Consider the following 13,008-nt stretch of genomic DNA (forward strand, 5'->3'; position numbering starts at 1 on the left):
CGTCGATTATATGATTGGTCTCAGGAAAAAATCACAGTATTTTGATAAAGGCTCTAATAAAGAACCTATCCCCGAGACAATCGGACGGCCTGGAGGTGGAAGTTCATTTTATGTGTCTTTGGCAAAGTATAGAAATATGGGATTTTACCCTCCGAAGTCATCAAAAAAAAAAAATCAGCCTCACGTTTTGTAATTAGACCGTCCCTCTCAGCCGTAGTAACTAGCTCGCAGATGTCCTCTTTAAGAGCAGTTGATGGATCATCGCTGAGCAGCACATAGTTATTATTGTTGCTCAAAAGGAGTCTGCATTCATGATCATAGTCCTCCATATTATGGATGACTATTCCTCCCCCTTTTAATCTGCCGAATAAAGATGAATTGAATACTTGTTGAGACCACCAGCAAGTGAACAGAACGGCACCAACTTTCACTTGTACACGAAGACCACGGTCTTCATATTGCCATGTTGCTGCATTTATAAATAAGTGTTATGTATCAAACAGGTTAGCCATTCAGGAACATTATAATGTCCTGAAAGCTGATTGGCTATATCAGACTGAACAGTGTCCAATGCTGCCGTATTTGAAGAATGAGGATTTTTAATTGATTTCTCAGACTTGACCAGCAAGAAAGCAGAAGATTGTCCTGTGAGGGGTGGAATTCTAAAAATATAATGACCACAGACGCCCCAAAGGCTTATTGGAAAGAAGTTGGATATTCCCCCTAATTAATGCGTGCTTACGTGGTTTATACATGCTTCTTTTTAAAGTAGACTTTAAACTTTGACCAGAATTATATTCTTAGAGCGGCTCTACATTTTACAGTGAGCACTATACTGGTGGTTTCCTATGTATACAGTAAAAAAAACTCGCCCAAATTTAATGGAAAAAATCTTTATTAAAGAAGACTATGATTAGGTATGCTAATTAGACACCTTGAAATTTCATCAACTATGGTAATGTTTCCCAAATAATAATGCAACCAATGTGCTGGAAGTGATATAAAAACGTAAAAACATAATCCGTTTATGTTAAACAAAGTGGAAAATTGCAAATGTCTCTACAAGGCGCTACATCTACGCAGTCATTCAGCTTTACCTCCCACCATGGACTACCTTCCACATTCTTTTTGAAGGGCAATAGAAAGGAAAAGCAGAGTGACTGAAGGACCTTAATAAAAGGAGGTTAGAGGTTCTTTCTGTAGTGTAGGAGAAAACCAGCTGTGTGTCAATTGTAGGCTATTCAGTAGTTGGGAACCTCTGAGAAAAAAGCTTTTCTTGAAGGTTTTGGTTCTTAGTTGGAAATTTCAAGAAAATTAGTCTTGGCTTATGTAGTAGGCAAACACCGCCAGACAAATGTACCCTTAGTCTTCTGTTGTTCACCTCAGGAATATGAACCAGGGTTGCTCCCACTTAGTTGGGCGAGTGACATGAAGTTCTTGATACTGAGGAAATAATCTACCAGTTCACCCGTATCTTATGACGATGTTACATACGTTTCTGGTAGCAGCCATTTTCAAAGATGGTCATTAGATGAAGCAGCCATTTTCAAAGATGGTCATTAGAGGACGCGTCTCATTGGCCAGGCTTTGGGCTTGAGCGGGTCAACACATAGTCCATGATGATGGTCGGACAGTATGAGAGGGGGAGGTAGAAAAACTTGCAGTCCCAGCCAGGGGAGTAGCGTGTCCGCGGGTAGACGGCTATGACAGAGTGCTGCAAGGAGTCCACCACAAGGTGCAGGTTGGAGCTGCCTTTGGTAGCCAGGTCAATAAAGCGTTTGCAGTCTGCAAAGAAAAGGCAAAAGATGAGTATTCAGTACATCCTTACACAGCAGAATCTACTTTCAAAATGCTCTCCTTTTCAAAAATGCATTGCATTGTAGTCTAAAATACACTCCACATCCCAGGAGGGAAAAGAAACACCGAATGCAAGTTAAGCGTGTCTCTAGAAGCCCAAAACCTAAAAGAAAACACTGTACCAAGCCACTTGTCAACTTCGGAGCCTTTGTAACAGTCTACATGAGGATCTTGAAGACAAACCTTGGTATCCAAAATACATTTTACTACACTTAAATCCATATGTAGTAGTATTTCTTTTTCTGGGAAGCACACATGGCTAAGTTTATTAATACACTAACTCTGCTGTTCCATCCTCTAACATCAATGTATTTTTAATCTATCATACGACACTAGTTCAGTAATGTGTACTGAAGCACCGACTTAAGTGGGCAGTCGCACTGTACTATCATGGATAGGTCTCCCTATGTCAATGTTATCTACATTCTGAACTAAAGGACAAACACTCGTTTTTTATGAAGCTGCTGTAATGAAATAACTTAATTGAAAATGTGTATCAATAACACGTAAGATAAAAGGAGGCATTTGTGCTACCCCAATCCCCACAGCAGATGCGCAGTGAACTCACAGGCGTTGAAGTACTGCTCTCCGTAGCTCTCTTTTACGTCCTTTGGCACGCGGGCCCACACGGCCTGGAAATTCTCCTCTGCCTTTGCTTTGGTCACAATGCCAGTTTTGAAAGCGCCGGGCTCCACAATGGAAACTTTGACCCCAAATGGATGGAGTTCGCGCCTAATGCAAGATAGAGAGCACACAGACAATTCTAAACAGCAGTTCTGAAAATAACTCCAAGCAAAAGCCTGCACCATAGCTCTTTGACAGCATGGTGCCACCCCAGACATTAAAACAAAACATAATGCTGAGGGAACTCGCTCTTTTAGAAATCTCCGAACACCAAGGGCACATTTACTAGGGCTTATCGCCACAGGAACGTCACTTTTTGTGACGTTCCTGTGACATAAACCCTTCGCTCTATTTACAAGGCGGAATTAAGCTACTTAACACCACCTTGTAAATATGCCCCCCTTTCACGCTACACTTTGCGTGAAGGGGGCGGGCAATGGGTGTTGCAGTGGTCGTTCCGCCGCAACACCCATTGATTTTGACGCAGCCCCCTATTTACTAAGGTGACGTAAATATGGGGCAATGCCAAAATTAAGGCCAGAAATAACCTGGGGCCACATTACTCATAAAGCGTATTTTAATTTTTACGCCAGACGCACCTTTAAAAAGGCGCACAGGGCGCAAACAGTGAAAATGCTCCCTATTATGATGAATGCTCTGCCCGCAGGGCAGCCGCAACCTCGTGCTGCCCTGCATCCCCTGGTAGGCCAATGACTGCACCCGCCTGCAAGGGGAGGTCAGGAGTGTCCATGGGAGCCCCTTTCCCCCCGCCAGAGGGCTGCCATTAGGGGAAGCACTGACCGTGTGCCACATTTAGGTGGCACACGGTCAGTGCGCCTCCTGAGGTTTTTTTTGACAATGCAGAGCTAAAGGGATTCCCTCATCTGCATGGGGCATGCCCTCATTTGCATGAGGGAATGCCCCCTTGAAGATAGCGCTGGCGTTTTATGTGCGCCAGCGCTATTTGTATTACAGAAGGGACTGCGCAAGCATCTGTGGCCCCTTCTGTAATACCAAAGTGCCCTGGGGGTGCGCAAAGCAGACACAACGCTTGTTGCGCCCCCGGGGCACTTTATGTAATACAGACCCTGGTCTTAACATGGTGAAATGAGAAGAAATTAGTAATTTCTCCTCGTTTTTGCTGTTTCTATGTTTGCTGCATTGTGTTTTCTTTCAAAAACGCATGTGTGGCAATGCAAACCGCAATGTATTCCACTTACTTTTAGTGTCAAAGTCTTTGAACCGTTCCTAAAAAGGAGTTAGTTCTCCCAGTTTCTGGGTCTCAATTAGAAGGCTATTCAGGAATGATGGGTTATGGAATGGTAACGTCCCAGCATTGGGGGAAAGTTGTGTCTCCTTCACTGATTGCCCAACTTTGCATATCTGGTATCCTGATATCTCAGCCTCTTGCTAATCTACAAAGTATGTGAAGGCCTAGACCCATCCCTTGACATGATTGTGGTGTTGGACCTTGAGGAACACAACAAACATACTCCCTTTATTGACCATGGAGTACCATCCAGGTTACAGGTACTAATATGTAGAGCAGTTGTTACAACATACCTTGCTTCAATGATCACATGGAGCCTCATTATGATGGTGGTCGGAAAAGCATCTGACTGCCATCGTTTCAGGCACAGGACCGTCCGACAAGAAGTCAGCAGGCCCGACAGCCCAATTACTATACTAGCGTAAAATGATTTTTACTATTGCGGCTTGTGCAGCGCCCCAGGCAAAGGGCAGCTCCACAAGCAGCAATAGTAAAAAGCATTTTACAAACATCCTTGCACTGTGTGCCAGGCACCATGTGGTGCCTGGCACACAGTGCATGGATGTTTGAGGGGGGTACCACATGTGCCCCCCTGGGCACATAGTGGAGGCCCACCTGGGACGCAGGGCCTGCTATGGTCCCCTAAAGTCACTTTCCGTCAGCCTTTGTTACAACATACATCCTAATCCCTACGGCGGTGCCTCCGCAGGCACCGCCTCCATTGCAGGGATTAGGCTCCAAACACTGTCCCGCCGGGCTCCTTGAGCCTGCCGGAGGTGGGGGTCTTTCCCCCCCGCCCGATGTGCTATGACCACCAGCTTTATAATCCGGTGGTCGGACCGCTGCCCTAGTTTTCGGGCAGACAGCTACTGATGGCCTGTTGGTGGTGGTCCGCCCCACATCGTAATCAGGCCCATAGTACTCACCAGTCCTGTTTAGCTGTGCCACTGAAGTTGTAGCTCACTGGCCCACTTGTGTAAAGTTCCACTGCTGCGGACTAGATCTAGATCTGAGCGATCACCCCAGGGCATGCATGGCTGCAAGTATGTGTGTTGTCGATGTGATATATGCATTATATGGGTCTAACTGAACTAAATTACAGAAGGCTTTTAGATTTCATTTAGGAAAAACCCTGACCTGTTCATGTGTACAGACAGTGGAAGAAAATTGCTGACATTCATGAGTATGGAGGGATGGAACCCAGACATTGAAGTGAAGAAGAGAAGACAGGGTTCCCCTTAGTTATTCCTGAAGGTTCTCTGCAGCAAACAGCTGATTATTATTCTACCTGAAATGCAGGCATTTGGTGTAGGGGGCAACTGCAGTCTCTTGTTCAGAGTGTAAAGAGTCCTTTAAAAGAAGACAGCCTTTTGTCTTGCTTCCTGTTCACTCTTCAGAGGGGGCATTGAAAGAAAGATCTCAGCGCGTCGTGCCTCTGTTGTGGGTGCCCCAGCCTGAATATGACCCTGCTGTGAGGAGCATCAGTCAAGACAAAGGCTGAGTCTGGAAGCCAGCTTGAGAAGGGTACCTGAAAGGAGAGCCTACCCAAACCAGTTTTGAAATGCAGACTGAGAATACAAATCTCCTGTTTGTGATACATACATAAAAGTGGGAGCTTTTAACCGCCTTGTTGTTCCAGTTGCAAGTTCTCTGTAACTGGGGAGGGGGTGCCCCACAGATTACACGACTAGGGCTGGTGTCTCCATCACAGTGAGCTTCTCAGATGTTAGGTACATCACATGGAGTCTGATCCGAAGAATGAAGAACTTCGCTGTTCTGGATGCCTGTAGATGATCTGTCTTAATAAAGATGGAAGGAGCAAGCCTACCCCATAGGAGGAGCTGTCTGCCAGGATGAACAAGAGCAGTGGATAATGGAGCAGTTCTGGCCAACCCACCAGAGACTCACAAGGACATGACCGATTTTCTCCTGTCTATGAGACGGTCACTGCATCTCAAGTGGAGGATTCGCAGCACTGCCAAAGTGTGTCTGAGTGGATCACCTGAAGTGTCCCCGAACAGACCGCTGCAGCCCACAGTATTCACCCATGGGTGCTCAATCAACTTGCTCTGCTGAAGAACTGACAGTTGCTAAGCCCAAGAGTACCCAAGCCCAATATAACTATGTATGTTAAATTGCTGCCTCAAGGCACTTGTACACTTTGTGACTTATGTGCTTAACAGAAGTGTGCCCTATCTGACTTTGGATTGGCAGCCCAGCTGTGAGGTGTTGTGAATTAGTCCTGAGCGCTGCTTGAGACACCCTCAGTGTTCTATTTGATGTCATAGGAATGTGAAGAATGTGGGGGCATTGTAGAGGGAGAGCTGCCTGCTGATGGTTGTGTCTACTTCTCCTTGCTGCCTAAAGAGGGTTTAAGTAAAGAATAAACCAAGGAAGAATACTTCTCGTGTACAGCTATTCTTTGCAACAATGGCGACGATGGACTTAAACCCTACGAACCCACGTTTATGAATTTGATACTTCAAGGAGAATTTGTTTTTCTTCAAGCCTATTACTTCGTGGGAATTGTTTAACTTCTGCTAAAGAAAATACACCTGTGTATCATGAGGTAATATTGAGCTGAACCTTCTGGGAAAAAATGTGTGCCTTCTCCCTGCATTTGGAGTGTGCATACGGTCCTGTACTTCGAGGAACTGTTACTGGGTGCATCATTTAGGAATACCACTCTACGCGCTTTGTGGGAAGTTCGATTGGAGTTCCTAATAAGGATCACCCCCCGCACATTGAGTAGATTTCGATTAAGAGCAAACGGCTGAATCAATACTTCACTTCATTCATTTACGAACTTACGAACCGTTGCCTTGCTGTATGGAAACTGCCACTGGCTGCATCTTTTGACTGGTGGCGCCATTCTTCGCCCGAGCTTCATATTGTGCTGACGTGTCTCAAAGCTGTATTCCGAGGTTGCGGCATCCTTTGACTGGCGGCGCCATTCCTTGCCCGAGCTTCAAACTGTGCCAACGCATCCTGGCTTTCCTAACGACTTACCAGCAGACACGAGAGTTCTACAACCTGAAGCGTAAGGCGTCATCAGGTGAGGTCACGTTGTTTGACCTTACGTGCCGCCATCTTTTTTTTTCTTTGTTTCCAAGTGCACAGGAAGAAACGCAAGGAGCGCATCAGTGTGTGCGTTCAGCCTCACAGTCGGTTACAAGCTCATAATTTCAAGCTCTGCTCACATCTCCTTTAACGATAGTCTTACATATTGTGTATACTACGCTGCACATATATTGAGATGTCTCGGTGATACGCACACCGCATATCGATTAAGGTTTTTTTTTTACTTTCTCCTCTATCCACATTGTAGTCAGTCAGTTATACACATTGTGTATTATCAGTGTGCCATGTACACTGGGGAACTCCTAGGCTTGGAAACTGTTAACTATTCCTCAAAATTATTTATATAGGTTCGGAGGACATTCATTTTGTGTTGTTTTAACTCATAGTGCATTTTGCATTTAAATTTAAATTGAACTTTAGTATTCAACTTGATCAGTCAGTATGGCTACGGCTACTATGAACATACCTTCTCCTCAACCATTTATGGTCAAGGATTGTGAAGTTTCGAGTCAAAGATGGGAAGATTGGAGGATTGTCTCATTAATTATTTAGACACTTTTGAAAGTAAAGAGTTCCCATCAGAGAGGAAAAAGAAATTCTTCTACATTGTTTGGGACCTGGAGGTTTAAGAGTTTACAACCGCATTGAAAAGAAATCCTCAGCAGGAAACTACGTTAATGTCTTCACAAAAGCAATCACAGATTTAAATGCATACTTTGCACCCACCATTTGCAAAGCTGTTCATAGATTAAATTTTTACCACAGGAAACAAGAGCCTTTTGAAAAAGTTGAAGATTATATTGCTTCTCTTAGAAGACTTGCATTGTCGTGTAAATTTGGTATAATTGAGGAGAAATTCATTTCCGATCAGTTGGTTATGCACTGTAATAATCAAATTCTTCAAGATAAATTGTTGATTAGTGGAGATGCTACCTTATGAGAAATCAGTGCCATCATCAGCAAAGCAGAACTAACATCTAGGTGTGCCAAAACAGTCGCTGCTAAAAGCAAGCTTGATAGCAGTGAAGACAGTGTAAAAAGTCATCAAAGCTAATGTATAGCGTTCCAGCAACAAATTTAAAAAGTAATATGATCGACCTTTTGGTAAAGTAAAGACTATGGAAAAATCCACGGATACAGTTTCTGTCAAAGGAAAGTGTTACCATTGTGGCAGTTCTTCTCATTTAGCAATTGATAGGAAATGTCCAGCCTTAGGACAGAAATGTGCATATTGCAAACTGTCTGGTAATTTTGTACGCATGTGCCATAAGTCTAAGTCTGTGAAATGTGTTGTAGAGGAATGTGAACAAGCGGTACAAAATGGTGTCTCTGATAATAATGATAATAATATATGCTGTCTCCATGAAAGGGAGGAAAATGCTACTGGTGGTAAGCATAGGAAAAAAACTGTTTGCGAGGTCATGGTCGGAGGTGTTCAAGTCTCCCTGATGGCAGACGCTAGTTCCCCTTATTCTATAGTTAACAGAGACATATTGGAAAACCTACTCTGCTCTGTAATAGGCTCCGAATTAGAAAGCCCCGATATACACCCAGTAAGCTATACGGGTGAACCTATTGAACTGTTAGGCTTTCGCAAACTTATGGGTAGACAAGCAGTATGCAAACTATATGTCTCCCTCTCTGGTCCTTGCGTTTTAGGATGGTGGGATCAAGGGGAACTAGGACTACGTTTAGATCCCAATTGTGCTGACCCGGTTTTGAGTGTGAAGTTGGATGATGAGGAAGTAATGGAAGACTTAACTTCCAAATTTCCTAAGGTTTTTTCAGGCGGTGCTGGTAAACACAAGGGTTTTTCGCATGAGATAATTTTAAAAGAAAATGCTGTTTCTTGCATCCACAAGGTCAGAAATATTCCACTTGCTATAAAAGAGGAGGTCATAATTGAAATTTAAAAAGTGGTGTATAATGGCATTATTGAACGAGTGGAGTCGTCTGACTGGGTCGCCCCCTTGTCGTAGCCCGTAAGGCAAACAGCCGGGTCCGTCTATGTGTAGCCTTAAGAGAACTTAACCAAAATATTTTTATTGATGTTTTTCCCCTCCCAAAAATATCCGAATTATTATCCGCAACCAAAGACATGGAGTGGTTCTCCACTATAGACTTAAAGTCTGCATACCACCAAGTTTCCCTTCATAAAAAGAGTAAAAACCTCATCGCTTTCGTTACTCCCATTGGCACGTTCCAATTCAGACAAGTTCCTTTTGGGTTAGCATCGGCAGCTGCGATGTTTCAACGCATTATGCACTTAATTTTTAAGGACGTTAAGAACGTACTATTTTTCCAGGATGACATCCTTGTCATGGGAAAGAATAGAGAGGAACATGATAAAGTATTGTTTAAAGTCATGCAAATGTTAGATAGCAAAGGTTTAACAGCTGCAAAATCTAAATGTAAAATTTGGAGATGGACTTTTACTCAGAGGTGGTAAACTAATTCCCCCGAGAACTTTTCGTGAATGTGTCATCAATTTATGTCAGGAGGGCCACCTGGGACTTGTTAAAACCAAATGTAGAATCAAACAGTCATATTGGTGGCCTGGAGTTGAGAGAGACATAAAAAAGAGTGGCTTGTGACTTCGCAGAGTGTATCAACTCAGACAAGAGCTTGTTCGCGTTTAAACCTACTTTGCATCCTAGTGTGGTTCCTGGTATGCCATGGCAGAGAATAGGAGTAGATATTTTTGGTCCAGTCAGAACTTTGGATGGTATACCCAAATACATCTTTGTTATAATAGATCATTTTTCAAAATGTATAAAATTGTAGAGAGCAGATTCTGAGCATTTATTAAAATTTTTAAGGGAAGTTTTTGCAAGAGAGGGTCTTCCCAAGGATCTAATTTCTGACAGGGGTGGACAATTTTAGGGTGAACAATTTAAAACATTTATCAATGAGACTGGCATTGTACATAGAACCACTTCTCTGTATCATCCCGAAGGGAACTGAAGTGTTGAGCGATTCAACAGAGTGATTAAAACATCATAGAGTTAGCTCTCAACAATGATTATGATTGGGAAGATGAGTTAAGGAAAATGGTGAGTGCATATCACTAAGTGTGTATTGACTAATCACTCTCCTTTTGAACTTATGAGGGAAAGATCTGCTCGCACAAAAGACAACATGGGTTGGTTGAAGTGTACAGAAATTATTTCATGGTCAGTAAATGATGTAAAACAATCCGTAGAGAATAAACAAAATATCTTAGTATAAAACGTACGGACTGAAGTAAAAGAAGCAAAATTAAGTTACAAGTAGGTGATATTGTAAAAGTAAAGAAAGGGAGATTAGTGATTAAGGGAGAAAGCAAATATTCTGCTCCCCTTAAAGTAATTAAAATACTTTGCAACTCTCTTGAGTGATGGTAAAGTTTGGAATGCAAGCAGAATTGCTTTATATAAAGGACACATTGACGAATCCGTTACCAGTGACAAGCAAAAGCATAGTTATGACTGGGTTATGAGGATATAAATGATTTGTGTTCATCTAGTGACACTATTAGTATCCCTATTCAATTGCCTAACAATCGTAGTGGTGATTTGAGTCCTGGAAGTTCTAGTCAGAATGTTTACACAAGTGTTGGTTTGGGAAGTGTCTTGAGCTAAACGAGTGTGTACTAAGCCTAAAAAGTTTGAAGATTATATTACACACATCTACAACTAAACTAGGTATGTTTATAGTGTTATAATCGCTACTTTTAATTGTGTATCGTTATAGTTCTTCATAGTTTATTCTAAAATATTATTCTGTTTATTTTTTTATTTTATTTTTTACATTTTCTTTTCCTTCGTTTTAGAAAAAAATTGGGGGAAGAAAGGGGGAAGTGTTGTGTATTAGTCTTGAGCGCTGCTTGAACACTCTCAGTGTTCTATTTGATGTCATAGGAATGTTAAGAATGTGGGGCATTGTAGAGGGAGAGCTGTCTCCTGATGGATGTGTCTACTTCTCCTTGCTGTTTGAAGAGGGTTTAAGTAAAGAATAAACCTAGGAAGAATACTTCTTGTGTAGGGCTATTCTTTGCAACATGAGGCACCTAAAAGCCTCTCAACATTTATTGCCGGACTAAAGACCAAAAGCAGACTGCATTGCTTCCTCAACCCCTGGGAGGCTGGCAGTACTTCTCTTTTATGGAGATAAGCACTATGTTGAATAATCAAGTTATTACGGTACTGAGTGTTTGTTGAGTGATGAGTTTGTTGTACCCCCAAATTAACCAGCCTGAGAACCCTGTGACTGCTCACCACCTCCAATGAAAGCGAAGTGCTGAATGGTATGTACTTGATCCAATTTGTAGAGCCATTGTAGGAACGGCCCGAGACGTGAGAGGCACACATTCCCAGAGCCTACAGCTAAGGCCCATGAGAACCTGCCTGCCCAATGGCCCTCTAAACAGGGTATGACAAATGGTCAACCTCAGTAACACCTGTAAACAAGACTATTTTTGTAGATTACATAGAAATATTCAATGAATGAGGAGTGAAACCCAAGAAAGCTGCTGTCCTAAGTTCCCACACGCATTACATGATCGCTGCTCAGGATCTGTGAAAACCATACGTAGATCACAAAGATGCTAAACTTTGAATGACGTCAGAAAGGGTCAAATGGAGGTTTTTGTAGCACTGGAAAAGATGGTAAAGAATGTATGGACTTCATTCTTCTTTGAGAGGTGCATGCAACTCAGAGAGTAAGGCTGCTTGGTTTTCGCCTTCTATAGGATCAAGTCTATTTCTAAATGCATCCTGTTTTTGCCCACAATGGTATTTATCCTTTGGTGATATTTCTGTGAAAACAGTTGTTGACAGGGAAAACAAAATAAGTTGTACGTTTGCCTCCAACCTGCATTGCTGAGCAGTGATTAAACTAAATGTTAACAATAACTTCAGTTTGTCAGCCAGTTTCTCTCTTGCTTACCTGAGGCTGTCTGAGAAGGACTCGACTCCATATTTGGAAGGGCTGTACCCTCCACCAAAGAGTGCTAACCTGCCCAAACCGCTGCTCATATTGGTGATCCTGCCCTTGGCCTGCCTCACGAGTGGTAGCAGTTTCAGGGTCACGTCGATCATGCCCAGCAAGTTCACATTGATCACTTTCTCGTAGTCCTCTTTAGTCAGCCACTCATTGCGAGCCATGGGGAAGCCAATCCCGGCATTGTTTACCAGGCCCCAGAGTCCTGGTGGGAGAGAAGAGAGATAAATGGTTACAAATGGAACTGAAACCAGAAGCTTAGTAGTGTCTTTGGAAATGGTGAAAAGAGCAGGCAGCAGATTGTGGGATTGGCTTGGACTGAACACAGTCCTCCTTCCTTCAATGTAACAAAGATCCGCAGCTCTAAAAAGCCCAATCCATCCCACACGGAGTTGGGTACATCAGAGGGCCTAGTCTTAAGAGTGCTCCATGAGGCTCATTACTGAGCCCAAAGCCTCTGTCCTTTCTGAAAGCCTGGGAACATATGTAAATGTAGCACCACCCTTTCCTCCATCTCCCTCTTGAGCTGCGTTAATTCCACACTTTATTTATCTTTTGTAAAATACTATCCAAGGCACAAGAATCCAGCAATTGTGAATGGATAATCCTCTGTCAATGGTAAATGCAAGTGTAGCCCTCACTGCCTGGAGACTAGTAAGGGTTGATTGTTCAGGGTGCATTGAGGGTCACTTTACTATGAAGGGTGGCCAGAGATCTTGTAATATCAACATAGTGTAATTGTTGGAAGTATCTATTTTTTTTTAAACACATTTTTATTAGACGATTATGACACATTACATCGTTGGGTGAAGCATTCCACAGTCACGTCTTGTTGGTGCAAGTTATATCATGATAAACCATTGTTATACAGTATTTGTCACAACTTAACATTGGTTTACCTGGAAGCACACCCAGTAGCATTCCTGCTCTCATTTGGTTTCATTGTGAAGAAAAAACATCCACCCTATTCATAGCTAGTTTACATGCAGCTCTGACAGGAGACATCCTGGTACGTGATATTCTATCCAGAAAGCACTGAGTCAACATTTTACGTAACCTGAAAATTTTAGAAAAAATAACTAAATCTCACCAACTTCCCCTCCCGCTCCCTCCCCCCGTAGGCTCAACGAATGAGATTGTACAGTCGTATACATAGTCCATTTCAGCACTTTGCCTTTTTCTTACTTACAGACAAT

At 42.8% G+C, this 13,008-nt stretch overlaps 1 protein-coding gene across 1 annotated transcript in view; it reads right to left on the reverse strand.

Annotated features, from left to right (window-relative positions):
- Positions 1-877: 877 nt before the first annotated feature.
- The window catches only part of LOC147749091 (17-beta-hydroxysteroid dehydrogenase type 6-like), a 106,470-nt gene continuing 94,339 nt past the window's right edge, over positions 878-13,008 (reverse strand). The window contains exons 3-5 of the mRNA XM_086966060.1: positions 11,759-12,017; positions 2,426-2,589; positions 878-1,785 (exon numbers count right to left, since the gene is read on the reverse strand). Coding sequence (XP_086822186.1) covers positions 1,574-1,785; positions 2,426-2,589; positions 11,759-12,017 — 635 coding nt within the window. The 3' untranslated portion in view covers positions 878-1,573. The remainder of the gene's footprint in view (positions 1,786-2,425; positions 2,590-11,758; positions 12,018-13,008) is intronic.

Source organism: Lissotriton vulgaris, chromosome 1_1 (assembly GCF_964263255.1).
Source record: "Lissotriton vulgaris chromosome 1_1, aLisVul1.2, whole genome shotgun sequence".
Taxonomy (NCBI): domain Eukaryota; kingdom Metazoa; phylum Chordata; class Amphibia; order Caudata; family Salamandridae; genus Lissotriton; species Lissotriton vulgaris.